We start from the raw sequence: 26,279 nt of genomic DNA, 5'->3' as shown, positions 1-26,279 counted from the left end.
CCCTTAGCCCCGCCTTCTGCTCCCTCTCTTCCCAGGCTCCTCCCACCGGCTGGGGATCCTTAGCCCCGCCTACTGCTCCCTCTCTTCCCAGGCTCCTCCCACCCGCTGGGGGCCCTTAGCCCCGCCTTCTAACCCTTCTCCTCCCACTCACTGGCTCTTTCATTCATTGAGGTGCAGAGAAGCCTCCTCGGGCCACCTTAATCAAGAGCCAACTGCAGCAGGGGGACAACCTCAGAAACGTTCCCTGCTTCGATGCTCCCATTTACTTGGCAGTCAGTTTGCCTACGATTGTACTCAGCTCCGTAAGGGCAAGAGCCTGCTCTCGGCACACAGCCTGACGTCACCCCACCCTCTCCATTCCGCTGGCCTGCAAAGCCAGCAGGCCGGACCTTGCGTGCGGATGCAGGACTGCCTTCCCTCCTCCACGATGCCCACCAGGGTCTGAGCATCAGCTGGCCCCCACTGCCAACGTCACCCCACAGTTTATTCTTCCCCACTCAGCAGCCAGAGGGATCCCGTCAACACACAGCCAGGCCGGGTCACTCCTGGCTCAAACGCCCCTGAGGCTCCTGGCCTTTGGAAGGAAACCCAGAGCTCCTGTGTGGTCTGTAAAGTCCTCTGATTGCCGACCGTCCTCTAAGCACACACCTCTCTGCCCGCACCTCCCACCTCTACCTGCTTTATTCCTGCCTTTGTACTGGCTGTCCCCTCTGTTGGAGACATTTACCCTGGCTTTGCCTCCAGGTATCTGGAGCCTCCCCGGCAGAGGGTGGCTGGGTCTGGTGCTTCTATCCCAGGTCCATTATCAGAAGTGAGTCCTGAGGATCTACCCCACCTGGCCCCTTCCAATGAACCTGGCTCACCCACAGTCCCCGTGAGAGCTCTTAGTTCTCAAGTTATAAATCTCGGTGGAGATGAAGTGAGAGAGGGAACAAGTTTATAGGCGTGGGACTAAGGGAGCCTCTATCCTAGCTCCCCCTAGCTGTGTGACCTTGGGAGGACACCTTAACCTCTCTGTGCCGCCCATGTGGTAAACAATCCTGGCACCTAAAGACGTCCACATCCTAATCCCCTGAATGTGGCATATGTTACCCCACATGGCAAAAGACCCTGCAGATGTGATTAGGGGAAGGATGTGGAGCTACAGAGATTATCCTGGATTCTCCGGGCAGCCCCGCTGTCCCCACAAAGGTCCTCACGAGAGAGAAGTAGGAAGGTCAAAGGCAGAAGAAGGAGATGGGAGATGGAGCAGAGGTTGGAGGCTGCACTCTGGAGATGGAGGAAGGGCCACGAGCTGAGGGACACGGGGGCCTCTAGAAGCTGGAAAGGTCGAGGGAAATATACTCCCCTGGTACCTCTGGAAGAAAAGCATCCGCGCCTGACTTCTAGACCTCTGCCCTCCAGAATTGTAAAAATATACATCTGTGTTTTCACTCTATGAAATCTGTGGCAGCTTGTGACAGCAACCCAGGAAAGCCGGACGCTCGGTGTCCTCGTCTAGATCAAGAGCAGAGTGCCTCCACCCCAGGGCGGCTCTGAGGATTTATCGGGACGTGAACCCAGAACAGTAGTCCCCCCGCCCATAGCAAGTGGTCAACAGACATCAGGTCCCAACCAGCACATCGCAGGGGTCCCACGAGGGGCAGCGGCTGACATGATCCCCTGTTCTAGGGCCCCGGCCCAGCCCACGCTCTGTGCTGTCGAAAGCAGAAATAACTGTCTATTTTGAGGCATCACGGAGGGTGTTTCCATGGTTACCCTGTCATAATGACTAGCAGACAAAAGCCTCGAATTTCCACGGCTTCGGAGGAAGACGTGAGGCTGTGGGCTGGGCAGCGGCGTGGCCCGAGCACCCCAGCTCTGCCCCCCGACGGAGCGCCCAGGGAAGCCACCGCACCGCTCTGTGCCTCAGTTTCCTGAGCTGTCCCAGGGCAGAAATAAACATCCGCTTGTGTGATCCAGGACTCTCTTCATCCAGTGAAGGGAGAGTCCCTGTTTCACCTGTTGGGAGGATGACGCCATGACCACGCATCTCCAGGTGCCCCTACCAGCCCCTACTGAGTCTGGAGCAGCCACTGATTAACGGGCAGAAGTGAGGTATAAAGGAAGAGATCTAATCTCAGGGGCTCTTTAAAAACTCGGTTTGAACAACAACCATTTGTGTTCTGATCTGAAACAGCCTCACCAACATCCCGCTAACTGGCTGCCGGCCGCCTGCCTGAGTCCTCAGGAGGGCTACGAGCTAGCAGGATCCAATCCTGGTGAAGCAGACACTCCATTCGCTCACTCACTATGACACGAGAGCAGGAGAACAAGCAGCAAAGCACACTTGGTGGAAAAAGACTGTGAACAATCCCCTTACGGGCATTAAAGGGGAGGTTCCTGTGCAGGATACTGGGTTTGAGAATGAAAAAATTTAAAATACACCATCTATTCCAATAGCAAACCTGTACAAACCAACCATCAAAACAGATCTACGAGTTTCACTAAGACTTCAAGTTAGAGATTAAACTAAACATTCCAGGCAAAGAGAGAGAGTGGCCCAGCTCGTTTTCCAAGAGTAGAAGAATCCTAATAAAACTGGGCAAAGAGAGCATAAAAAAAGACAGTTGAAGACCAACTTCCAATTTCACCTATGGATGATTATGCAAAAAGCAGAATTTTTGCATTTATGCAAAAATGTCTCAGCAAGAGCCCTGGCCCCGGGGCACCCAGGCACAGCAAGAGATCATGGTAGTCAGAGGCCACAGTGACCCTCCCTTCATGCCTGGGCCCTGCAAAAGCCTTCTGGAACCTCCGCGTGATCTCTGGGCAATGCTGAAGTTGTTATGTTCCCGGCAGCCCTGGGAGAGGAGGCGAGAAACACAAATGGAGTTGAGTCATCCAAAATGAAGTTCGAGTTCTTGCACCCTGGAGTTTGTGGGCTGATTCACATGCAGCAGACACCCCACCCCCACCCCCACCCCAGGCGTGTGACAGCTACGGCCCAGAATCTTCGAGTGTGTGCTACACTTGGGAAGTGATGGCTGGTCTTGTGGGTGGCCGCTCACTCAGACTCCTAGGGAACCAGATGACAAAAGCCAAGAAGGACTGACTTCCACCCCCAGCCCGCCGAGAAGCGTCATTCAAACAGCGTGGGGTGCACGAGGCTGTCTCTCTCTTCCCCAGATACCACCAGCCTTCCTGCACACACACACCTGTTTCCTGATTCTGAGTTGAAATCCGAGCTAAAATGCAAATACACAGACAGATGCAGAGAAGAACACGGTATCACTTTCCAGAGCCCACCGCTCAGGGACTAGTTCTTGGCATATTTCTTTCCCGTTTTCTGTTTCCATTTTTTTTTTTTTTTGGAAAATAGTCATTGCCTTGCTTTCTTACCCCCACCGGATATTTTAACATAATCGTTTCCTCGTGTCATTAAAAATCTTCTAAGTCAACATTCTAAATGACTGAACAACACTGCCGTATACAGAGGGCATCGTCATTCACTTGTCATTTGCTCTGCTGGACGTCTAGAGTGTTTCTGAATTTGGCCCCTTTATATAAAAAAGGCTGGGCAATGAAGTCTCATCCTACTTCCTTCCCATGGGGCTCGCATGGGCTCAGACTGGGTCCAGGAGTGGAGCCCAGACTCTTCCCCAGCCTCGTTCTGTGCCAGTCTGAGCCAGAGCTGCACACGGACAAATCTCCAGGCCACCTGTGGCCTGAGCCACAGAATAATGGCCCCCAGAGCTGTCTGTACCTGAATCCGCAGCACCTGGGAATATGTCATGTTCCATGGCAAAGGGGAAACTAAGACTGCCGATCAGCTAAATTACCCAGGTGGGCCCAAGGGGATCCCCAGGGTCCTTAGAAGGGAAAGCGGAGGCAGGAGAGGCTGAGTGAGCGTGATGCAGCGTGAGAAAGCCCACGGCCAGGGCGGGCTGTGCAGGTGGAGGGAGGGGCGGGAGCCAGGCACGGCAGGCGCCCCCAGAGGCTGGAGAAGGGGGGAGGCATGGATTCCCCCCTACAGCCTCCAGAAGGAACCAGCCCTGTCGACACCTTGATTTTTGTCGGGTAAGACCCATGTCAGACTTCCGAACGGCAAAACTGTAAAAGAAAAAATATCGGTGTCGTGTTAAGCCACTAAGTCTGTGGTCCTCTGTCTGGGCAGCCCTGGAACCTCGATACAGCCCCGGGCTGCTCTTAGGGGGCTGGGCGCCGTCCACACGCACACCTGGGGTCCCTGTCCATCCAAACACTGACGACAACCCCATGCTTTATCCTCAGCCAGGACCCCGCCCCTGACTCCAGGCATCCGGCGGCCTTCTTGACAGCCCTCCCTGGATCCCAACACCATCGCACACGTACCGTGTCCAACACCGGCCTGCTGGTCCCACCTCTGCTCCTGGCTGCCCCGCTCCCAGGACAGGACCCCACCTTCACCCGCCGCGCAAACCAAACCTCAGACAGAGTCATCACGGTCCACACCCCACTTGCCAAAGGCTGCCAGCTCAGCCTTCAAAGAACACCCGGAATGGGGCCTGTCTCCCCAGCTTGGCCATCCTACCCAGGCTGCACCATTTCTTCTCAGCGAGAACCCTGGCAGGGCCTCCTCCCACCCCTGCTTACGTTGACCCCTCTGCAGTCTCTTCTTTCCAAACACCTGTCTCGTGACATCATGCCCTGCCCTCAGCCCCCTGCTGGTTTCTCACCTCACTTAGAATAAAACCGGATCCTTCCCCTGACCTACGGGCATCCTAAGTCACTTACTTGCCTTGTGTGTCTCTCTGAACTCAGCTCCCAGCACCCTTCCCTTTGGTCACTGCATCTCAGGTCCCATCTCAGAGCCTGCAGTGTCCCCCTTCTAGAACATTCTTCCCCCCAGAGACTGCATGGCTCAACGGCGCCTGGGGTGTCTGTTCCACTGTAACTTCTCCAGGGAGAGGACCCTCCCTGCGCCCCGCTCCTTGGTGGCTGTTGTTCCTATCTGTCACCACCTCCTGACATCACATGACCCAGTGACGAGTTCATTGTCTGTCCGCACCCACCATGGCAGGAAGTGTCTGGAGGTGGGGGCCCGGCTCTGCTCAGAGGGAGATCTGCTCTCGCCACCCTCAGTGCTGGCCACTCAGCCCTCAGGAGGAGGAGGGCTCAGTGCTGGAGACAAAGGCGTTCCCGCTGGAGAGGTCTGGGCTCAGGGACAGGCGACAGCTGCTGGAGCACGTGCAAACCCAGAAAAGGGACGTGGTTCCCTGTGAGGAAGCCGGCGAGGAAGCCCCAGAGAGGGACTGCGGAGCGTGGGCTTGCCTGGAGAAGAGCAGTGTGGGGAGACGTAGGGGGACCGGACTTGGCCAAGGAGTGGGGAGGGGTTGGCAGCCGCAGAGGGTCCTGAGCCCAAGTCCCTGCGAGCCAGCTGACAGCCACCCTCTTGGGCTGCCCAGGAAAACCAGGCCCCCTAGGGGAAGAGAGTGACCCCGTCCCTCCCAACAGACTTCAATAAAACCGCCTCCAGCGGCCCACTGGTCATTCATTCATTCACTCACTCAGCAAGTGCTTATTTCCAGACACTGTCATAGGTACTGGGATAGATACAGAGAAGTCCCCGCCCTCTTGCCACTGCAAGGTCACCCAGGGAGGACACCACGGCCTGACCCCCTGATCCTCTGCCTTCCAGGGCCTCTGGAGAACCCAGCACACCAAGCAGCCCGGCCTGGAGGTGAGAGCCCCAACCGGGGCATCTCAGAGTCCTGGGTTCAAGTCCTGCCTCGCCACTTGTCACTTTGGGTGACCTTGGACCCGTCCCTGGAGCCTCGGTTCCGTTCAGGACTCCGTCAGAGCTCGTGTGAGGATGAGATGATGTGGGTGAGAGCTGTCTGGGTGACTGGCTCAGCACATCCAGTGAGTGGGAGCTGTTGTGTGGTCACGGAGATTGTCTTATTGTGTTCCCTGGACCTTGTTCAGGCATCCCCCTCCCCGGCTGGCCCTTTGGCGAGTTCCAGCAGGAGGAAGTGACCTCGTGGAGTTCACAGGCTGCTGGGGGAGACACCCCAACCTATAGAAAGTTCTTCAGGGTGTGGCCAGTCTGAGAGAAGGGCACAGAGAAGGGGCTTGAACCAATGTGGGGGTCAGGGAAGGCTTCCTGGAGGAGGTGACTGCTGAGTATGGTCCCTCCTTAGCTTCTGGTTCCCTGACCCTTGTTTTAGCTGTCTGGTCCCTGGACGCTGGGCAGTATCTGTCTGGGGACTCGGGGGGCAGTGGGTGGCCAGACCAGCTTCTCCTGCCCCAGCCAGGAAAGCACACGCCTGCACCACTCCCACCCGCCCCGGGGTACCAGCACTGGGACGGGCGCTGCCCTGCCGCCCCCACTCTGCACCGGGTCCCAGCTGGCATGGACACTTACGTTTGGAGTGCTTGTCACACAGCGCGGCTGCACGCATGTCGCAGAGACGCAGGGAGCCCTTGCTACTGCTGTAGACAAAGAGGTTGCAATGGTGGGGGTGAAACTCCGACGCCGTGATCACCTCCGTGAGGTCCTCCATATTGGCCGGCTTGATGTCCACGATGTCTGGCCCCGTCAAGGAAAGGGCAGAGAACGGAGGGCACCCTCGCTGCTCTGCCTTCCCACTGACCCTGCATCTGAGCTGCATCTCCATTCCCGAGACCCCTGGACAAAGCCCCAGACGGTCTCTGAGCTGCAGACCGGCATGTCCAGCCGCCCACTGGTTGCCCCGTCTGGGTGCCGTCCACTGTCCCTGCAGCCTCCCCCCTCCAACCTATGCCCTCTCCCCAGCCAGCACCCACCAGCTGCCCAGCCTCCCCTCCACCCCCCACACCAGGTGCCAAGCAGAAGGCAAGGAGCGTTTGAGTGCCTAGTATGTGCTGGACTCTTGGTGAACAATTTCAGTCACTCCGTGAGTTGTGCCCGGAGCTGAGTGTGCGGGGAGCCCCACCCCAGCACCCACTCCCCTTCTGTCCACAGCATCAAGATTCTCCTTTGGGGAAAAGGTTCTCTGCCTTTCTGGGTTCTCCGCTCTCATCTGTGCCTTCCACTCACTCACAATCACCATGAGCGAGGGGCACGTGGCCTCTGAGGTGCCAGCAGAGGGACTCCAGGCTTGAGATGCGGGGCATGCTGGGGGCAGCTCTGACCTCTCTGCTGGGCTGGGTGGTGTGCAGAGGAGGGGTGTGTACATGCTGCTGGGACAAGGGAAACCCGGAGCCTGCAGGTGGGGCAGACTGGAGGGAGAGACCCAGCAATGCCTTTTGAATCCTGAATCAGGATGGAAGCCATGAGCCTTGGACAATTAAACGTGGGAGCCAACAAATCCATTTTCTGTTTAGGATCAAGAATTCTGTTGCTTGCAAAGAAAGTATCCCTGACAGATACTCTAGAGCCCAGAGAGGGTAAGCAACTTGTCCAGGATGGCTCAGCAGCAAGTAGTAAGTCTGCGTTCCATTCCATTGCTTGTAGCCTAAAGCAGCAAATCCGAACCCGTTGGTGTAGCATTCAAAGCCTGGCATAGCCCCTCTCTACCTCTCCAGCTTCGGATCCAACTAGTCGCTGGGCCCTAAAGGCACTTTTCTCTCTGACAGTGACACCCTGGTCTCTGGTCTCCCTGGCCCTGCATGAGGCTCTGCCCAACCTACCCCTCTGGCTGAAATACCCCCTCCTCCCTCTGCATCTGTGTGTGGGTCCTGGAGTCAAAGTCTGGGCTTCGAATCCCATCTCTATCACCTCTTGCCCATGCAATCGAGGGGGAGTTCCCTAGCTCTTCATGCCTCTGTTTCCTCAACTGTAAAATGGGCCAACAGTTCTAACACAGTCTTGTCGTGAAAACTAGGAAAGGCCAAGGCCCTTGTTCGCTGCTTGACACATCGCAGAGCTCAGTGAATATCAGGGACATTACTGCTTTTTGTTATCTGGAAAATGCTGATTGAAACTCTGAGACTCACCTGCCATCAGCCCTCCCTCCCCCTCCCACCACCGCCTCAATAAAGAGGCATTTTGTGACTTTCGTAAACAGGAGAGTTTATAAAACGTCACAAAAAAATGTTGAATCTGAGTGACCAGGGGCACTGAGGAGGGTCTGCGTGCTCATGCTCAAATATTGCTTCTGGAAGCACCTCCTTAACCAGAAACTTAGAATCACTTAAAAATAGAGAGAGGAGGAAGAAGGAGCCTGAGCTGGTTTCCCAGGAAACTGCGGTTTTCTGGGACGATAAGAAGCAGAGATTAAATCTTGAAAAATGAGACTGAACAGTAAGAGAGAAAAAACCAAGACTTCTGTGCTGCTAATTCCATCCCCGTCCTTCAGGGGCTAAGCGCCTACAGAGGCCTGCTTGGGAACCGCTTCAATTTCTCCCCCAACTTAAATCGGTGTCAGGGGAAAACGTGCGGCCGTTTATGAAACGTCACGCACGTGAGCACAGCACCCGGTTTGATGCTCTGCACCAGGGGAACTAAATCCTCTCCGCAGAACTCAAGCCACAAAAGTCCAAGGAAGCTTGGGGGACACGGAAGTGCCCAGGCCTCAAGAAACACAGGTCGGCTTGGAGACCCGGTGTGTCACATATTAGGGGACACGTGTTTACACCGTGTTTCATCGGGCTACGACTTCTAGGGGAGCAGGACTCTGTGGGATAAGGTGGAAACGTCTTGCCAACCACTCCGGGGAGAGGTGGGGGGACCTGCCCATGGGCCCCACGGAATTCAGGGCAGCCGTGCCCTTACTGCTTTTCCCGAATAATGGAGGGCAGAAGTGACAGGCGCCAGGCATCATTCCCAGGCTGAAGCTTTGAGAGCCAGCACGTGGTGGGCCATGACGCCTTCCCCTCTGCTGTGGGACCCATGCCTCAGGTGGCCTCCTACGAGATCCCCCTGGGCCGTTTCAAGCCTCAGACCTTCCAGTCATCTGTTTCTGCCCATGACCTTCCCTCCCGACCCACTCAGCGTCCAACACCTCTTCACTTTCCCACATCGGGATGTTCTAGAACGCAGCTCAACGGAGAAGGATCAGAGGTGTGACGTCTGAGCTCCAATCACTCTGCCTCCAAGACCAAAACTCGTACACACCCGACCACGACTGTTGTTCTATTTATGTCCATCGTTTGTCATGAGTCTCGGGCAGGAGCTCAGTCACCGGCCGCCCATATTTACTCAGCGTCTGGCCCGTGGAGACGGAGTTTGATGCTCATGAAAATCTGTTCACCAAGATGGGAAGACTGGGAAGCTGTGCACACTGGTGTTCAGGAAGGGAGCGCAGTGGGGGTGGGGGCTCAGAAGCTTCCTCCCCCGGCCCCCACATGCTGCTCCCAGACCCATGAGGGGCCCAAGGCCAAACGAATGGGTGTGGCCTCTTTGCTCGAGTCTGGAGTGCATGCTTCCTGCGGCCCCGTCATGCTTAACCACTCCTGACAGCCTCATGACAACACTCGTTAGAAATACATATGAGGCGTGACGGCTTTTAGAAGTCCATGGGGGTCAGTGACGTCTGCAGCCCTCTGCAGCGAGCAGGCCCGAACTGGCGACACAGAGGGGCCGAGGGCGAGGCACGTGGACCGAGGGCGAGGCACGTGGACTGAGGGTCCTGTGTGTGGGCTCGGGACAGAGAGCCTCCCATACCGGGTCCCGCTGACAGCCCAGGACCACAGTTCTTACAGCTCAAGCATCACTCAGGAAATCTCTTGCTGTTTCAAACAAAGGACTCTGGATACGGGGGGTGCTGGGGAAAGATGGATGGGAAACATTTCCACGGGATCCCAGTGGAGGAAGACACATCCAGTCACGGCCAACGTGCTGGGGCCCCTGCAGGGCAAGGGCTCCCTGAGGCGGGGCAGGCAGTCTCGCACCTCTGAATCCCAGGGTCCAGAGCCATGCCCGCGCCCCGCGGGATGGACAGGATCCTTCAGGGCACGGCCACCCAGCCTCTTCCCAGGGCGGGGTCTCCAAGACCTCCTGCTCAGCTCACTACAGGCCCAGCCCTGCACCTGCTACCTGGCTCCTCGTGGGTGCAGGTGGGTACAGAGAGGGCCTGTCCCTGTCCAATTCCCTTCATCACATCATAAAGCCGGGCCTGAAGGCAGACTGCTCACAAGGGAGGCAGGTTCAGAAGAAGACTCCATAGTGTGATAATTGCACCCCACACATATGCTGCAAACACACCTCCTAAACTCACACCCATGCGGCCTTGTGCACGTGGACCGGGAGACATTTGGTCCACCCGTGACCGTACGTGGTGGCTCTGACTTTGGCAGGACCTGTGCTGGGGGCCCTAGGCTGAGCATGTGGTGTTCGCTCTCTCTGGAACGCTCAGTGCCATGTGCAAATGTCATTCCCGTTCCTCAAGCCTCAGTATCCCCCATTTGCAAAATGAGGGTTTGGGCATGATCCTGGAGCACACTTTCGTTTGGAGACCTGACCCCCGGGTGGCCTCTCCCCCGTTTCATGGTCAGCTGCATAAATCCCACTTGTACACGGTGGAGCTTTATGAGGTTCAAGGCAAACTGGCCTCCCTGGGGAACGAGTGTAATTAGACTCATCTACAAGCCCCCCCTCCCCCCTGCAAAGCCTCATGAATTATTCATGTGCTGTTTTCCATCTAATTGTTCTCCCCCTGTCTGATGAGCTTTCTTTTAACCTTTGGTCACATCCTGGCAACTAAGTTTGACAACCACGAAGGTGAAGGCAGGAGCAGGTCACGCAGGGAGGAGGAGGAGGAGAGAAGGTGAACTCGCTCGGTGCCACGCCCCTCGATGAGCACAAGGGCTTTCTCCAGAGCAGCAGGTTGAATGGTGGCCCCCAGTACATGTCCACAACCTAAGCCCCGAAACTGTGAATGTGGCGCATTGAGAAAAAGAGTCCTTGTAAATATAATGAAGGATCTTAAGAGGCGGCCATCCCCGGGAGCCTCCAGAGGGAGCACAGCCCTGCCAGCATTAACTGCAAACTTCTGGCCCCCAGAACTGGTGCGGATTTCTGTTGCAAGCCACCCAGTTTGCGGACATTTGTTCCGGCATCCGTGGGAAACTCAGACACTGGCTTGCTTCCGGGAGCTGGACAGCAGTGGCCTGGCCGTCCACTAGTACCGTACTGCTTACTGGTTGGCTGCCCACCTCTGCAATGAGGGCAGGGACCTGTCCGCCTGCGCCGCTGCCGCACTTTGATGTCTGGAGCAGCGCCCAGCACATGGCAGGTGCTTTGCAGAACAGCTGCTGAAGTCGGTGAACCCACCAGCCCGTCGGGGGCCCCTGGGACCCGGGCCGGGGGGAGCACGGGGAGTGTCCCACCCATCTCAAGGGGAGGAAGCCCTTAGAGCGGAGGCAAAGCGCAGGCTCAGGGAGACGCCAGGCCAGGGGGGCAGGGAGGCGGTCCTTGAGGGGGGACTGTCACTGACTAGGGCCATGAAAAGAGCCATCACCCTGCTGTGCACAGGGAGCATTGCAGCGCCACGCAAATGCTGGAGAGCGCTGCAGAAACCGGGAGGCACGCTGGGCATGGGTTTCTGCGGGATTCTCAGGAAGGTCGCATTCCCCACAGCGCCCTCCTTAGGTCCCCACTGCATTCTGCTCACAGACCGGCTAGCGCTCAGCTTTCCGGGCGGCGAATACAGGCTGACCTGTCGGCTTCGCTCCTCTGAGTGCGGGCAAAGTCCTGTTCCTGTCTCTACGCCTAACTCCAGCCCAGCACCGGCTATGCCTCGTGGGCTGGCCGTGGGCCCACTGCTCCCCAGCTGTGCCTCGTTCAAACCTCTGCACCCGAGTGATGCGTACCCCATCCCACGGCTGAGGGCCTGGAGGCTCAGCAAGGAGGAGCCGCCCTCTCGGGACCTGGCCGAGGGGGCCCAGCCGGGACCGACTAAGTTGGTTTCCAGAGTTGGCAATACACCCCTGTGATGGGGGCAAAGCAGAGCAGGGGTGAGAAGTGCAAACTTCAGGCCGGGAGGGGTGCAGCCCCCTGAAGCGCTGGGGTCTAGGGGGAGGTCTCTGGCTCCTTGCAGCTTTTGGCTGCTGCCCTACATCATACAATGAATCCCTTGTCCTTCAGGGCCCTAGTGTGAACCCCGTGTATTGCTCTAGACCCAGGGTAGGCAGAAGTGTGTAAAAGGCCAGAGAGAGCATCTTGGGCTTAGCAGGCCATAGGGTCTCACCTCGACTACTCAGTTCTGCTGCTCTATTGTAAAGCGGGTTCAGCCAGCATGGGAGTGAACAGCAGTGGCTGAGCACCCTTAAAGCCTGAACAGGTGTCTTTGGCCCCCAGGGCCGTACTTTGCTGGCCGCGGGCCGAGAAGAAGGACTGCAGTCTTGCTTTTGTAACAGTAACCTCCCTTCTTGACCCCATGCAGGACCCGTGTGTGACACAGCCCCACAGGCCTGGCTCCTCCCGCAGCAGGAGGATGTCCTCTGGAGCCCGGTAGTGCCCTGTGAGCTCCAGCCCTTGCCTGGGGGAGTCAGCAAAGCTCAGAAACAGGCGTTTGTCCCCACCCAGAGCAAAGTCTGCGGCTCTTGCTGTCAAGGACACTGCAATGTACTCCAGGCGGGCCTTCTGCAGCGTCATCAGGTTTGCAGAGATTTTTATAGAAACTCCTTCACCGCCTGCTGCCAAAGGCAAGGCCTGATGGCTGGAAGCCAACCAGGGTCACGTCGGTCCCCGGGCTGCAACACCACGACGCCCCACTCGGAGGGCCCCTGAAATGTTGGGGAGAAGGTCACTGCACCTCCAGTGGCCCTCGTTCCTCTGAGCTTCACCTCCGAGCCTCGTCTCCCCTACGTGAATGGGGGGTGGGCACGGGTGCAAGGGGCCATCACTCATCCACGGCCAAATCTCCCTCCCGCCGTTGACATCAGTCAGGCACACGAAATGAACAAACATCACTGGTTTGTTCGGGAAGGAGCTCAAGGGAGAAAGGGGTATGGAAACCATCCCATAAACATCAGAGAAGTACAAATATTAACTAACGCCAGGCTTTAGGGGCCGCACCACGACAAATGACTCTAAAAGACGCAGCAACTGAGGTTGGAGACACATTCAGACCTTCAGAGAGCTGTTGAGGGCAGCCCCCGACCCTGCACCCGCAGGCCAGGCACCTCGCACCCCTGCGGGAAGGACCACCCACCCTCCACGCCCACAAAGGAGGAGAGGGAGGCCAGGGCCGCCCAGTGACATGCCCAGGGCCACATGTGGGGCACCGCAGAGCAAGGATAGATCCTGGCTTCCTAACTCCCAGCCGGTGCTCCTCCCTGCACCCCCCTGTTCGGGAGGGAGTATGTCTCCACACGATATGCAACCCCACGGGCAAGGCTGCTGGGGCACACTGGACTGGCTGGCGGCCCTGCAAGGGAGCTGCTAAGAGCGTGGGCGGGGGGCGTTCAGTGAGGAGAAGGATGCAGCCTTGGGCTCCATTGATTTAACTGAGCAAAGCATGGTTTATCTAGATGTCTCGGCAGGAACATGCTCTCAGGATGGGGGAGGCGGTTGCCATGGTGATCGAGCAGCCACCAAGGGAGGATGGAGGCCACTCTGCCAAGGACCAGCCACGAGAAGCTGCTCCCACGGGCTCTCCAGAGACACTGGAGAGGGCCTCCTGCACACGGAGGCGGTCTTGTTGGGGAACAGCCAGCAAAGCTGCTTTTTTTCAGCCAGTTTTCTCCAAAAGATGACCTGGCTACAGCGATGAGCTAGAAGCACTCTGGCCAAACCGTGTCAGATCCTGTAAGGTTCCTGGCAACCTCGGCCTCTGCATGAATTTGCTATGGGCTGCCACAGCACGGGCGGCTTAAACAATAAATCATTCTCTCCCAGTTCTGGAGGCTGGGAGTTCAAGATCAAGGTGTCAGAAGGCTGGTTTCTTTGAGGCTTCTCTCTGTAGGGTGTAGATGGTCCTCTTCTCCCCATGTCCTCACATACTCTTCCCTCTGTGCTCTCCTAACCTCCTCTTCTTGTAAGGACATCAGTCATATGGGATTAGGACTCACCCTAATGGATTCCTTTTAGCTTAATCCCCTCTTTAAAGACCAAATATAGTCACATTTGAGATCCTGGGGTTAGGACTTTAACATACGAACTTCAGTGGGACACAATTCAGCCCATAACAACCTCCTTCCCTTCTCTGCTCAGAACCTTACTAACTACGATGGTACAATCCTGCTCAGAGAGAGGAGCCCAATCACTGGGGCCACGGGTGGCCATTCCGTGTGACACACAAGCCCACTGAAGCCCTCGTTTGTCTTCTCCATGTGGTGAGCCAGTCTACACATCTCTTCCACAAGCCAGCTTAGGTGATTTCCAAGTACCGAGCCAGGGAAGAGAGCACTCAGTTTGGAGTCACAAAGACCGGGGCTTGATAGTCCAGCCCCTCTGTACATGGCTGTGTGACCCCCTGGACAACTTCTCCACCTCCCTGCACCTGCTTTTCTCATCTGTAGAATGGATTGATAACATCTGCTTTACAGGGCTATGATGGGGATTTAATGAGATGACATTAAGTCAAAGGCCCTAGCAATTAAAAGTAAATAAAATGACTTAGACATATAAGTTTTTTAGTAATTTTTAAAAAGTCCCTAGCACACAGTACTTTTAGCAATAATTAAAGTTCACTAAATCAGAATCAGAGTCTTTCTCTTCCTCTGGAAAAACAGGAAATTAAGCAGATTGCCCACGGTGCAATGTATGTCCCTCCTCCCCAAGAAAACAAGGACTTGACGGTGTGTGCTGAATTGCATGCCTTCTTTGGCTCCTAAGAGCTGGGGGAGAAACTCCAGACAGGACAGAGCCGGGACGCACACCCGGGTGGCTGCCTTTTCGTGTTCACTGAGAAAGGGCAAACCGGAGCCCGTCATGACCTCCCCTCCCAGGCCTTCCAGCCCAGCAGTGAAACCAGAGAGGCCCATGATGCTGCTCCAAGAGACACACAGAGTGCACAGGATGGGATTTTTGGGGAGGCCCGGAGCTGGTCTGGAGAGTCCAGAAGGCAGAGGCATTAAGCGGAGGACTAAGAGTAGGAGTTATCCAGGAGGGGGCATGTTCCATGTGAAGGGGGGTATGTAAGGCTGAGGAGCTGCAATAGGGCAGCCAGCCGGAGCCCCAGTGGGGAGAGGGTGGGAGATGGGGCTCCGGACAGGGGTCAAGGGCAGAGGAGTTTAATCAGGAGCATGTCTCAGAAATGCCACGGAGGCCTGTCAGGAGGGATCAGAAGCACAGGAGAGGCGCACGTTCCCATGATTAGAGGACGTGCTAGGAACATACAGCTGCCACCGCCCATGCACTTGGCCGCCTGTGTCACCTGTCACCTAGGTCACCCAACGATCCCCGCTCTGTCCTGCAGTGGGGTGAAAAGCACCCGCTCTCCCTTAGGGTCTAAAAGTAGAGCCAGGAAACATCATTGTACTGATGGGGCTGGACGGGCCACAGGCAAGTGCACCCACTTCTCAGAGCTCATCGCCACATCACCCACAAAACGGAGGGAATGACAGCACCACGAGGCGAGCCGTGTAAGGGGCAGAGGTAGAATAACAGTGGCTGCCGTGGGGGCTGTCGCTCTCCTCACTGCGAGGCGGTGCGGCGCGTGCGTGGTGTGCGAGGTGGTGGGGAAGAGGACCCGCAGCGCAGGCTGCCCATGGGGTCAGCACCACGGACAGCTCTGCACGAGCCCTCAGCCCCCCGGAAGCCCAGTCTTGCCAAGCCCCCAAAGCAGGGGTGTGCTGGCAAGAGCCTAACCACATGCTTTCTGGGTGGACACTGATTTTGGGGATTCAGACTCAGGGTCTTTCTGAGCAGATGTTCCTGTTCCTGCTCTGTAGAGTGGTCCTACGGGAGGATGGAACAGGGCAGCCTGTAGGGTGCCTGACAGCAGGTCAGGGCCAGTGTGGATTGTGTCGACAGCCCATCAGGCCCTGAGTCCCCTGGTGCTTCCACCCTCCCAGCCCACAGCACAGTCCTCGGCCAGTCCCCTCCTTTGCTCCCTGCGTGGGGAGCACGCCCAGCCCCCAGGCGGCCGAGTGGGGACCGAGGTTTGGAGCCTCTGCCCCTAACCGCCGCAAACCGCCGCACCACCCCACTTCGCTTCAGGACCTGCTCCATAAACGGCAATTAGAAATTTGCTCCAGACGGAGGCTTGGTGCGATGCCAGCTTCCACCATGAGAAATCGCTCAGGGGGGAGAAAAATCAACTGAACCATCTTCACAGTTCTCCGAGTGCTAAAAATAAAGCAGAGGCCCATCGGCTGAGACCCTCCGTGCAATCTGTTACCTTTAAGAGGCACTGAGCTCCAGAAAAATCACTCAGAGCTGCCTAACTGTCTCCAATGTTGGTATTACAGGACGTGAGAGGTTGTTTAAACAGATGTGGACACAGCACCAGGGAGAGAAACGGGCTTCAATAATCAGAGACGACGCAGCGATTCTGAGAGCCAGCCTCAAAGACTTGAGGAGCTGCTGTTTAGGAGGGAAACACTGGCCACCTGCTGGGCCTGATGACTGCCAGGCCTTTTACGAGCATGATTTCATTATTCCTTACAAATATCCTTAGGACGAGGAATCTGGCCCATTTTACACTGGTGGAAATTGGTGGCCAATGAGGTAACACGATGAATCTGAGCACAGGTCTGCCAGGCCCCAGAGCCCAGACTGCTGCTCGTTCGTGCCCGGGGTCTCTGAGTCCCCCGGAGCCCAGACTTACAAGGAGGTGTCTACATCCTAAGACCACACGGAGACTGGAATTCCTCCAACCAAAGTCGTCACGGACAACCATTCCTAAGCACCTACTATGTGCTGGGCCCTGCATTATGTATGGGGATATAGAGAGGGCTCAGACAGGGTGTACCTCATCTCAAGGGTTTCACCAGAAAACGGGGTGAGGAGGAAAGCCCAGTGTGATCAGGGAGTGTGGGCTCTGACAGCCCAGGAGGCACATAGAGTGGACGGAGCAGAGGTGACCGGGTGAAGGGAGCTGTGAGTGATGCTTATGGGCAAAGGGAAGCCAGCCAGGCTACGAGAAGGAGAAAGAATGATCCAGGGCAGGAACAGCAGGAGACAGATCACCCCCTTCCTTTAACTCCCCCCCAATAACATGAAGGGAAACCCAACGGCCTGAAGTATGGGCATGCCTGATGCACAGGAGCCCGGGGAGGCGTGCAGGGGCCTGTCACCGTGAGCCCCAGGGCATTGCTGAGGGATTCGGACTTTCTCCAGAAGCTGGAGGAGCCACTGAGAGCTTTAAGCTGGGGGCCGACGTGCTCAGACCAGAGGTTCTGATGAGTCGCTCTCAGCTCTGTGCAGGGCCGGCTGGCTGGGCAGTGTGGGATCCAGGCAACAGGCCAGGCAGGAACGGTCTGGCTCCAGCAGGGCCTTTGGCAGGGATGGAGAGGTAGGCAGGATCCCAGAGCCATCCAGGGGGAGGAAGGAAAGGGTTTGGCACCTTCTTCCATCTTGAGGGTGAGGGAGAGGAAGGAGGTGCCTGGCACACACACAGGCTCTGTGAGCACTGGGCTCCCTGCCTCTCTGCGCAGATCAGCCAAGTCTCAAATTAGCAGTGCAGAGGTCCTCTGAGTCCGCTTGCTCACTGTCAGTTCACGCTGGTCAAGACAACACCCACCTTCTCTCCTTTATTAAGATGGCTTTCCTTTCTCTCAAAACCTTTGCTAGAGATCAATTCTGCTTAGGTGGAAAGTGTTACAAGAAGGTAGTATGGCCCGCAGGAAACTTCTGGTGGCTCAGACCGAACAGCAGCGCCCACCAGGGCAAGTCAAGACACCGGAGGGCAAGCATTAAAGGAAGGTGAAGCCCCAGGCCCAGAACCCCCAGCCACGTGCTTACACAAAAGGGGTCTCCCGATTCGGAGCAATTCCCCAGCTTGGCAGGCCTTGCTGGCCTCCTCCCACGTTGGAAATGAAACGCCTTTTCCAGTTTCTCGGCTGCACAGGACCCGGCAGCCTGCAGTCCCAACGCTTTCCCGGCCAGGAGGCTGGCTCCGCGGGGCGGGTGCCGGTCTCCGCACAGGGCCCCTGTGTCTCGTCACGCTGGTGGCCAAGCAGCAGCGGGCCCTGGGGGCTGCCACGTGCAGCACGGTTCCCTGATGAACTGGTCTCAGCAGCGAGGTCTCCACAACCACCACACGCCCCTGGAGACTCCCCTCCGCCCCTTCCATCTGCCTACTGGGTACTCACTTTCCATAGGCAGGGGCTGCCTGCAGCCCAGTTCGGCCCCCATCAGCGATCCACAGCACCCCCACGCCTCGACCTCAAGACACGGGTCGTCTTTGCATTTTGATCAACTACCAATTCACCTGCACAAAATTAAGAGGCAGCACACGTGTTTAACACGGGGTTGGGTGGCAGGACCGGCAGTCAGGGGAGACTCCCGGGTTTCCAGGGGGACCCCCCCCCCATGACTGACGCTCCTCTCTTGTCACTAGCCATCTCCTCACCTGGCCTAGATTCAGGCACCATCAGCCCCATGTCTGCTCATTCACTGGGCAAAACCCCCACCCTAGCTCCCGTTCCACCTAGCCCACACCTGCAGCCCCCCAGATAAATAGGGCCGGAAAAAATGCACACCACTGGGCTTGGTGGTCTCGCTGCACTTGTCAGCTGCTTGCATGCTGGGTATGGTACTTGTTCATTATATTAATGGTTTATTGTCTGTTAGCTCCAGAAGGCAGGGGTATTTGTCTATCTAATTCAAAGTCAGGCAGGGAGCCTGGCATACAGTAGGTACTCAATAAATACAGTGGTGAATGGCATGCTCCCCAGCATACAGACAGGGCACAATCTGTGTTTAAATGGGGCAAGGAGGCACCGCTGATAGTAAGGACTCAGGAGGACTGTGCCTGCAATTCTGCAGGGGATCAACCCTCTTTTCGTATTCATGACTAACCTGTTCCAATGCCCTGTGGCCACCTTGGTCTGAAAGACAGTTATGATACGGCCCACTGCCCCACTACTCGACTGCCTCCTGCCCACGGCCAAGCCCCCGCCTGCCCATCATTGCCTCTCCCTGGATCTCCTCACTGGGCTCCTGGCCTCCAGGCTTGCCTGCTGGAATCCAGTCCACCCAGGACACACACACACAGCCCTCCCACCCTCCTCACCCACCACGCCCACCCATGCCCTGCTCACAGCAAGGGTGATGTCCCCAGCATGGCCCGGAGGCCCCCACGGGCAGGGCTGAGTTTCTTTCATTGTCCCTGTGTTCCCCGGGGCTCAGCATGGGCCCGGGTCAGAAGAGGCACCAGGAATCAATGGCTGAATGAAAGGGAACACTAGCCCTTACACAGCTGTGGGTTTTGCAGTTTACAAAGGGCGAGTGCATTCACAGTGTTACCGAGTCCTTACAGTAGCCCAGCAGCGTCAATCCGACAGGGGGTACGTCCCCAGCCTGGGGTCCTGCGACAAGGAAGCCGGCGCTCCAGGAGGGTGGCCGCAGCGGGCAGCCCAAGAGCTTGGCAAACGGCCTGGGGCCAGGCCACGGAGGCCCGAGGGCGAGTCCCAGCTCTGTCCCTGTCAGCCAACCCCCCATCTCCCCAAACCTCTATTTCTACATCTGCAAAATGGGGTGATAACGTGCCACTGCATCCAGCTTTCATGCCAACACGAAGGTCAAGTGAGACAGTGAATGGTCTGCACACTGTCCGATGCTGTGAGGAAGCGCTGAGGACGGCCCACGGCAGTCCCATGAGTCCCGTGCCCACCCCGTGTGCAGACCTGGGGCTCCCATGTGACCCATTTTGTTCTGCTAGGAAGCTGGTCGACACCTCCAACTTTGCAGCGGGTGTCTGGCTGTGTGGTTCACCACGGGGGTCCCCAACTGCTGGGGCAGTGCCTGCCTTTCCTGAGGGGACCCCCCACGCTGACCCCCTCCAGCACCCTTGACTCAGGTCAACCCTAATCCTAACTCTGGCCAGTCAGAGCACTGCATCCCCCCCACAGTCATGGGTTTAGAGGTGCCCCTGAGGCCCCATGAGAGCCCATGGGGTGCCATATGGGGGCTTGGTGGGACAGTTCACAGAAAGCTGGTCTCTTTCCTCTTGGGCTTTATTCTGGGAAGGCAGGGCATGTGCTGCTGGCCCCAATTTGGCACCATGGGGCACCTGAGACAAGCCAGAGCAGAGCGCAGACGCAAGAAGCAGAGAGAACCATCTAATGACATTGTTTCAGCCTCTGAATCCAGCTGAGCCTGAAGCCTTCTCATGGTCCATAAGTCAGTAAATGCCCGTGTTTTGATTGAGCCAGCAGGGATGAGGCATTCTAAGCCTTGCAACCAAAGGAGTCTTGACCAACTGAAGCTCTGAGCCCCGGGGACAGGGTGGGGCCCACTGGGCCTCCAGCCTGAACAGTCAGGCAGATGCTCAGCCCAGCCCTCTCCACCAATCCAAATCTGAGCTTCCATTCCTTCCGAGCAGCTCCAGCCTCAGCCCCTCCTTGGACCTCTGTGACCACCCCAATCCGCTTCCACCCTCCCAGCTCAGAGCACTCTGCTCTTTCAGGGCAGGAAGGAGACAGATGCTTCTGCTTTCTGACATGCAGAGCACCAGCTCTGCGCTGGATGCATCTGGGAGGGGCTCAATGAATGTGCACGCTGCAGTCCAAGCCGGGAGGGGTCAGTGAGGCTCACAGGGATCCGGTTACTCACCAAGGTCAGTGAGCTTAGGGGGCAGAGCGAGACTCCCACAGAGGCTCACACTGACCGCCAAGCCCCAGGTCTGCCCCCCACCCTCCTGCTGGGCTCAGGGAACAGCATGTGCTTGCTCTCTGCTTCTCCAAGCCCCCGTTCTCCCCGTTCCTGAGGTCTCTCTGCCCAGTGGACCCTGGCCAGCCCCTGGCTCTCGGCCCGCAGAAGCCATTTGCTACCCTCTGTCTCTCCTTCAAACCCTCCAGACTGCTCCTTCCTGCTCCCACACCCCCTCCCAGCCAGCCCTGGCTTCGGCGCTGGGGGATACAACCCACTCCTGAGGGGTAAGCGGCAGCAGCAGCAGGTCCGACCCCCCGTGTTAGGAGCTTCTCGCCGTAGGAGCTGCCTAGCACCCCGCACAGAGCGGACACTCGGCTTGCACAACACTCTGGGCGGTGGGGGGCTCCTACCCCGTTCCATTGCACATCCTGGAGGCAGACTTCACAAAGGGCAATTGGACATAAAGGTTGGAAATGGGGAGTCGGGGGCTGGGAGGGGCCTGGGTCGGACACTTGCTAGGTGTGAGCTTTGAACAGATTAACTTGGGCTCCCTGTGACTCAGTTTCCTCATCCGTACAGGAGGTCACGTTAGCACCTACCTCCTGGATTGTCGTGAGGGTGATATGAGTTAACACGAACACATGTTGAGGTCAGGTGCAGAGCCGCACTGTGTAGGATTATTATTATTGGCCTGCAAATAGCGACACGGTAGAAACCTGGCTGCTTTGTCCACTGCTGCCCCTCAGGCCCGAGTTTGTGTACCAAGTTCTTTCTTCACCGGTCAGCGGGGCCTGGAGTCCATCCTACTGCCCCTGGCTTGCCTAGACATAGGGGAACGCCAGGCAGGGCCCCCCTTTGACCCCATCCAACTGGGCTTCTGACACCTCGACTGTCACCCTAAGCCCTGGGTGGCACCCCAAGGCTGTTCATCACACACTGAGGCCCCTGCCTCAGGCCGCAGGGAGGAGGGTCCAGAACCTCCAGCTGACTCTCCAGTGGGTCAGCCATCCCTCCTCCAGGAGGGCAGACCCCAGGACTCTATCTCCTCTGCAGTCCCCAAGGCAGTTCCAGAATGACAGGGAACACAGCCACCCGGAGAAGGCAAGGGGTCAAATATAACCCTCGGCAGCCATGGATTTAAAGTTTTCATAACCCTGGGGTGCCTGGGTGGCTCAGTCGTTAAGCGTCTGCCTTCAGCTCGGGTCATGGTCCCAGGGTCCTGGGATCGAGCCCCGCGTCGGGCTCCCTGCTCCGCGGGAAGCCTGCTTCTAACCCTCTCCCACTCCCCCTGCTTGTGTTCCCTCTCTCGCTCTCTCTCTGTCAAATAAATAAATAAAATCTTTAAAAAAAAAAAAGTTTTCATAAACCAGCTCATCAGGATTCCAAATCTGGGTCTCACTCACTGAAGAGGTTGAACAAAAGCAGAGCCAAGCCAACCACCCCCACTGGAAGCCCCCCGCCCCAGGAAGTGGCGGGTGCCGCAGCGGGAAAGGATACTGAAGCTCCTGTCAGTGATAGCCAGGTGCCAGAGGTTGATACGCAGGTCGTCCGCCGACATGTACGTCTCGCAGTCGCTGTTGACGGAGATGGAGTTGATGTGGTAGGTGTGGCCGTTGGCGAAGACCCTCCGTGGGCTCACCTCCACCATCAGATCCATGGGCTTCAGCACGGGCACCTGCGGAGGAGGGGGCGGTCTGCAGGGTGATGAGGTGTCGGAGGGGAATGGAGGGGGGCAGGTGCCCAAGGCAGGAAACGGCATGCCAGGGCTGCACGATCAAAACCGGAGGCTGGGCATGTGCCAGTGGGCATCCATCCTGCACGTGTTGGAAATAAGCAGTGCCACATGGCCAACATCCATCACCTGCCAGTCCTGCAGGAACGCTTGGCCTCCTGGGATTGGTTCTGAGCCTGCTGTGTGACTTTGAATAAGTGGCCGAACCCCTCTGCACCCCAATCTCCTCACCTCTAAAATGGAATGAGAAGATACCGTGGCAGCACCCGCCAATTATCCACATTTTGTTCCCTTGTCACGAGGAAGTGGCTGCTCAGGCAAGAACTACATTTCCCAGCTGCCCTTGCAGTTGGGTGTGGCAATGTGACTGGTTCTGACCAATAGGATGTAAACACAGTGACACTTGGCTCTTGAGAGCCTAGACTGTTAAGGGGCGGGTGTGCCTTCTCTACCCGTTTTCCCCTTCCATGCTGGAAGGTGAGGACCCAAGCCTTAGGAGTGAAGGCCCGTGGGATGGAAGGAGGCTGCGTCCCTGCAGGAGAGTCATGTGTCCACCAGGAACGCTGACCCTGGACCTTTCCATGAGTGAGGAATACGTTTCTGTGTGCTGCGCCCTGCAATGCTGGGGTTATTTGTTACAGTTGCTGGTGTTAGCCTAACTCACACACACTCCCATCGGAGAGCAGTCCCTGGGACGGCATCGGGTCCTGAGCCTCTGCTTCCCTCCGCGTACTCTGCCTGGAACGTTCACCCCCTTTGAACTCCTAGTCATGCTGACTCCTCCTGCAAGGGCTAGAAGCGACAGCCCCTCGGACACGCGCCTGCCCCGGGAGTGGGGTCCCAGGGCCTGCTCAGCCCCAGCACACTGCACACATCTGTGTCAGGGCTCCCAGCCTACGCTGTGCTGTGTGTCGGGCATAAGGCCCCACCCCAGGAAACCGTGAGGTCTTCGAAGCCTCAGGGATGGGCAGACAGACAGACAAGCCTTCATCAGTCTCTCCCAGGCCTGGCCCAGACTCGATGCTCAGGAAATGGGCACTGGCATGGCCATCCTGTCCTGGGGGGAAGACTGGATGCCAAGATGACCCCGATGTGTCCAAGTCCCAGAGTCAGGAAATGCAGAGCCGGGGGTGACTGCCTCGTCAGGGCATCTTGGTGGAAAGACAGACCCCTGAAGCCCTACTGCCCTGCCACCACTAGGGTTACCCTCACTGGGGACCTCACCTCTCTGGGCCTCAGTTTCCTTATCTGTGAAGAGGGGTATGCTGGCCCCTGCTCAGGGCTTCCGTGAGGATCCCACGAGTTCATGCAGGTCAAGTGCACTTAGAATGGCGCCCCGCACATGGCGAGTTCCCGGTCTGTGCTAATGCCAGACCTCGTCCTTAGGAGGTGATGGGAGGGGGGACAGGCCTCACACAGCCACACGGGTTTCAGCGCGGGCCCGGGGAACTGCGTCCCGGAGAGAGGCAGCTCAGCCGGCCTCCGAGTGAGGAAGAGCTCGGGGTCCTGGTGTCGGGCTGTGCAAACCTGTCGGCTAACTGCACGGCTCCTGGGCCTGGGGCGGCAGTTACCAGGTAGAGTCGCAGGAATCCAAGCTGAACTGGGTGAGGACACGCTGGGGCAGACGGGCTGCTTGCCATCAGGTGGGAGAGAAAGACAGTAAACCGATACAGAAGTGAGTGTGTGTGTGTGTGTGTGTGTGTGTGTGAGAGAGAGAGAGAGAGAGAGAGTTCACGTAGCAACAGGTGCTATTTGGAAAAATAAAACAGGTACAGGGTCGGGGTGAGAGGGTGGCAGGGGTGGTGCCAGGTAGGAAGGGCAACCAGGAGGGGACATAGGAGCGGGGCTAACGTGGGCCGTGTGGATCAGACTCGGGCTGACGTGGGACCTGAGAATCTCCTTCTCCCAGCGGACCTCCTCTGATTGCACCTCATTCTTAGGCTGGATCAGGGGCTTCCTGGAGTGGCCAGTCTGTCACAGCCCTGGCCACATGACGAGGCTGCTGTCTTGTTCCTGCAGTGGCCTGGGAACGGTTAGGGGCACACTGTGTCTTCTCGTGTTCATCTCTGTATGGCTGGTGCTCAGTTCAGGGCCCTGCACAGAAAGGTCCCCAGGGACCTCTGACATGGAAGGTGATAGCTTTGGTTCTGCAGTTGGGTGGGTGAGCACTAGATGTTCCTTCTCATGTGCAGCCCCAGGGGACGCAGTGTGAGCATGGGCCAGTGTGTGTGCATGCATGTGCATGAGTGTGGGTGCGAGCGAGTATGCATGTGCGTGCACACGGATGTGGGTGTGGGTATGTGCACTCATGAATATGGGTGTGTGTGAGTGTGCACGTGCACGAGCATGAGTGTGGGTGTGAGTGTGCACGTGCACAAGCACGAGTGTGTGTGTGAGCGTGCACATGCACGAGCATGAGTGTGGGTGTGTGTGAGCGTGCACATGCACGAGCATGAGTGTGGGCGTGTGCAGCATCGGGGTGCACGCCTGCCTGGCCCTGGGCCATTCTTGTGTTGCTGGCTCTGTGCCTGAGATGAGAGCGCATGGTGTGCCTGGGCCTCTGCCCTGCCCATGTCCCCCTATGTCAGATATTCTAGGTCAACTCCTAATCTTCCCTTCCCTTTCCTCAAGGCACAGCTGCCCCAGGGTCCCCTGGACTCTCCCAAGTCACACCTGTTCCTGGAGAAGATCAGAGCATCACTGGCTTAGCCAAGTCTTGGATCTCAGTCTGCCTCCCCTCCTTCTGGCAACATCGCTTCCCCGCCCGGCAGCCTTGGCCTACATCCAGGGCTCCAGCCACTAACTGCCATCCCCAAACCATATTTCAAAGTTATTAAAAGAACAAAGGAGAGGAAGAGTGAAAATAAATATGCCCTGAAGGTTTGGGTATCTCATGAATAAAACATTTCCCCTCCCCCAACACTTCTAGAAGCCACAGTCTAGTCAAGGTGAGAGGCAGGAGGGCAGACACCTAAACGCTAAGGACAGAACATTGTGGGATACACAGGCTAGACTGCAGTGAGGGTTTTTATCTGGCTTGTGTAGAAACGGCTTTACAGAGGAGAAGGCTACTAGGGTTTTAAAGGATGAATAGGAGTTCACCAAATCAACAAGGTGGAGTGACTCCCTGTCTGTTTCCTTGGGGGGCTGGGCACTCAGCCTGACCTGCCCACCTCCAAAACCCAGGGATCTAGCATGGGGCCCAGTGCAGAGCAGCTTGTCAGTAAATAACAGCGCCAGCCTCCAGCGGGAACGGCTCAGATTCGGTAAAGAGCTGCACACAGCTGCGTGGCCTGGGTGACATGGGAGGAGACAAGGAAGAGGCGAGAGGAGGAAGGACCCAGATGCCCCCGTTCTTTCTCCCTTTCTCCTCCTCCGGGCTTGGCGGATGGTTAAGGGCCGTCTGGGGATGTGAGTGAGACACAGAGCAAAGTCTCAGATGCTGGGAGGGAAATAAACGGATTCCCACGGGCCACCCCATCAAGAGGTGATAATTGCATCCTTCCCACCAGATGAAAGCCTCATAAACTTCCTGGGGGCTGGGAGGGAGTGTGGGGGGGCACGTCACTCCCTTACTCAATGTGGAAGCTAATTGGCTTCCTGGCTTTCTCAGAATTTATTTGCACAATTTGCTCGTCATTTAGAAGCCGAGATGCTTAAACATTTATTTCTCCATCTCGGGAACAACACCGATTACCGTTTCATATTTATGACGATTTGCTGGATGCGTAGTGAGCGGGTACGCTAGCTATTTCAGGGCAAGTGAGTCCTCACCACCATTTTGCTGGTGAGGAAACGGAGGCACGGGGCAGGGTCCTGCCTACAGCCACCTGACAAGTGGCGAGTGGATCTGGGAGCCATCGGGGAGCCCGGGGGAGGTGCCAACACCCCCATGCCAGG

The 26,279-nt window shown here is 57.2% G+C and overlaps 1 protein-coding gene across 1 annotated transcript in view; it reads right to left on the bottom strand.

The window, feature by feature from the left end:
• Positions 1–26,279, bottom strand: part of PPP2R2C (protein phosphatase 2 regulatory subunit Bgamma) — a 97,539-nt gene that overhangs the window by 19,161 nt on the left and 52,099 nt on the right. The window contains exons 5-6 of the mRNA XM_032399657.1: positions 22,145–22,322; positions 6,386–6,550 (exon numbers count right to left, since the gene is read on the bottom strand). Coding sequence (XP_032255548.1) covers positions 6,386–6,550; positions 22,145–22,322 — 343 coding nt within the window. The remainder of the gene's footprint in view (positions 1–6,385; positions 6,551–22,144; positions 22,323–26,279) is intronic.

Source organism: Phoca vitulina, unplaced genomic scaffold (genome assembly GCF_004348235.1).
Source record: "Phoca vitulina isolate PV1807 unplaced genomic scaffold, GSC_HSeal_1.0 scaffold3, whole genome shotgun sequence".
NCBI classification, from domain to species: domain Eukaryota; kingdom Metazoa; phylum Chordata; class Mammalia; order Carnivora; family Phocidae; genus Phoca; species Phoca vitulina.
The sequence above is the reverse complement of the archived record's forward strand: the minus strand, read 5'-3'. Positions and strand labels throughout refer to the sequence as shown.